Below are 3045 nucleotides of genomic sequence, written 5' to 3' on the forward strand. Positions count from 1 at the left end.
AAAAATTATTAAAGGAAAAACAGAGGTGTACACAACTTAAAGGAAAGTTAATTGAAGAAACTAATATAAAAAGAATATACCTTTATTCAGAGAGTGTTGTGCATACACCAAATTTTGAGCATTTTAAAGAATAAAGCATTATAATAAATTGACAATGAACCAAAGGCTAAAGCTATTGATTTTATAGAAGGTAAAAGGATATGAAAAGTTTTTTAACATATGAAAGCTAAAAAGAAGTAGAAAACAAAAGAAATTTGTAACGTCATAACTAAAGAATTAAAGTACAACTCATGAAATTCAAATTATGTTATTAAAATATTACTTAATTAGACATTTAATCATTTTAATTAAGTGGAAGGGCAAAACAATAATCCATCTTTGAGGTTTGGATAAGTGGAAGGGCAAAATGGTAATCCAACTTTGAGGTCAGGAGTTTCAGTAACATATTATGATTAACTATTTTCACCATTTTGTTTCTTGTCATTAGCTTCACCAATGTTTTCAATTCATCAAAATATATAAGGGAAGATTTGCACTCTATTATTTCATTTAAAATGACATGTATTTTTAGGAATTATTCCAAACTCATAGCTCTTAAGTAATTCTCTTAGGATATGTGTTGGGAATATATCGATTAAATTTTAGGCTATTGAAACTGAAATTTTGTTTGATTGTCAAATGATTTATCTTGCAAGTGCAAGGGCATAAGTTGTTTGGGTGATTAATCAATTAAAGAGAAAAATACAAATACATATATATGACTGAGTTCCTCTCACCATGCATACTCTTTTCATCACCATATTCTATATTTGTTTTTCTTTTATTTCCTCCGCTCATTATATTTGTGTGTTTGTGAGATATGTGCAGACGTGAGTATACAATAAATAGATTAAACTCTTATTTATTTTAAGCTTATATATCTTTTATTTTAAAAAATAAACTGTGTTATTCCTCACATATTTTGTTATTTTTAAAAATTTATATTGAATAATATTGAATTCACCTGCAAAGCACGTGCCCAGAAACTAGTTTATTAATAAGCGGCGCAAGTGCGTGGCAAAGAAGCAACTTATTGGTATGAGAGGTGAAAGAAAAGAAGAAAATATAACATATCCCTCAGTTGACAAAAGAAAGGCTGCACACCTGCAAAAAGGAAAGCAAATAAGATCATTCTGTTGTATAACTAATTTGTACCCTTTTTATTTATTTAGTTGAATTGAAAGTAAAAGAAGCTCAATTTCAAACTAGAAGGAAGAAATCAATACATATGGTTGATTAAAGACATTACCTCCTTACAACTCATCCTTCACTGAATCTGTTTGAGTTTGTGATATGCTAAAATCAAAGGCCGGGCTACCTCTGTTTGTCTGGATAAATTCAATAATGGCATCTTTTGTTCTATTACCCTCGAACCGTGACAAACTACCCGTTGCTGATCTCAAGTATAAAGTTGGGAATCCTTCAACTTCAAATACGTCACGAGGTATATCATTTTCGGTTGCATCCTAAAGGAAATGACATGGTAGTAGGTAAGAAGTGGGGGAAATAATAGACAAGACAGACGGGTAGAGAGATTCGTACAATTTTAGCAATCACGACATGAGGATCTTTTCCAAATGAGAGAGCTATTTCATCCAAGACCGGAGCAAACTCCTCACAATATCTACACCCAAGTTGATAGAACTCTAACAGTACTGCAAAGAAAAACAACAACAAAATGCATTAGACAATAGGCTGCACTAGAATCAACATCAATAATAACATCAACAAAATCTGTTGGTAGACAATATAACATAATCTTGTTGATTTTTGAATGATTCAAACCATCTTTCCCCGAATTGAACACCATATCGTCAAGAGTCTCTGCAACCACCACCTTCACAGGTTCATTGTTAAATTCTGGAATAGGCAGTGACTTCAAGTATGGCTTCAACTTTCCGTCCTGTATTCATACAAGAAAAGAGTGAAACAAATTGGAGACAGAAAAGGAGATTCGAAAAATAAAAGTAGCATACCTCACATTCCTAACCTAGAAAAGAGAAGATATGTGAAGTTTGATCGAGTACTGGAAAACATGTTCAGATTCATTACCTTACAATCCTTCAACCAAGATGCAAGATTATCGGGTTGTACATAACGCTGAACGTATTTTGTGCCACCCATGGAAAGTACGAAGATTAAAGGTGCCTGATCAGTGTCCAATCCAAAATACTGCAATCGAGAACATTCAACTCACACTTCTCTCCCATTGGGAAAGGATGTAATATATGCAGATTGATTCAAAGGAGGAGGAAATAACCTGAAGGGCCCTTTTACCAGTCCCAGCATCTCCCAAGAGGAAGTTTGTTTCCTTTCCCTTGTAACTGAGTGCAAGATCATAGTACTTGGACTTGAAAGCATCAAGATCAGTGCTGAAGTTCAGAAATAGAAATACCTACAAATTCCAAATATTGGTTGAAAATCTCAAAGAAAAGGAGATACAAATTATTTAATAAAGTGCAGCATTTTTTTTAAGAAGAAATACAGCAAAACCTTTTTGGAACAAAAGTCAGAAAGAAAACACAAATCTTCAAATCAAACAGCAACAAGGGTCGATGATTATAATGAATTCACCCTTCCTTACTCTTAGAAATAGTTTGGTAGGCAACAACTGGCCTTGGAAGCAGATCTGGGAAATCAAGGCTCCTTCAAAATAGTTTGTTTTGCATGGTTGGTGGCAAATACAGGCTTGCTTAACCCTGGAAAACTTATAATAAAAGGGGGATTCATATGAGTTTCAGGTGTTATTTATGCCAAATTTGTTGCAGATTCCGTTGCCCAAAATGATCTCAGAGCATATGCTTATCATGCTCATGCGCCTTTCCTTGAGAACATGTGGCTTAATGTGACAAATTTCAATGAAGTCTCTGGTACACCTTCTTTCCGACTTGCAAGGAATTTAAAGGAAGATATAAGAGAGTGGAACAAAGGGGTCTTTGGCAGGGTAGGGGTGAAAAAGAAAGAACTAATGAATGAGTTTCGGGGGGGAGGGAGGTGAACAATCCC

The 3045-nt window shown here is 34.0% G+C and overlaps 1 protein-coding gene across 1 annotated transcript in view; it reads right to left on the minus strand.

The window, feature by feature from the left end:
- Positions 1-969: 969 nt before the first annotated feature.
- The window catches only part of LOC102598658 (protein disulfide-isomerase-like), a 6783-nt gene continuing 4707 nt past the window's right edge, over positions 970-3045 (minus strand). Inside the window, exons 6-11 of the mRNA XM_006338112.2 lie at positions 2300-2434; positions 2092-2211; positions 1825-1942; positions 1582-1694; positions 1289-1505; positions 970-1143 (exon numbers count right to left, since the gene is read on the minus strand). Of these exons, the coding sequence (XP_006338174.1) occupies positions 1293-1505; positions 1582-1694; positions 1825-1942; positions 2092-2211; positions 2300-2434 (699 nt within the window). The 3' untranslated portion in view covers positions 970-1143; positions 1289-1292. The remainder of the gene's footprint in view (positions 1144-1288; positions 1506-1581; positions 1695-1824; positions 1943-2091; positions 2212-2299; positions 2435-3045) is intronic.

The sequence above is a fragment of the Solanum tuberosum genome, unplaced genomic scaffold (genome assembly GCF_000226075.1).
Source record: "Solanum tuberosum cultivar DM 1-3 516 R44 unplaced genomic scaffold, SolTub_3.0 scf00003, whole genome shotgun sequence".
NCBI lineage: Eukaryota > Viridiplantae > Streptophyta > Magnoliopsida > Solanales > Solanaceae > Solanum > Solanum tuberosum.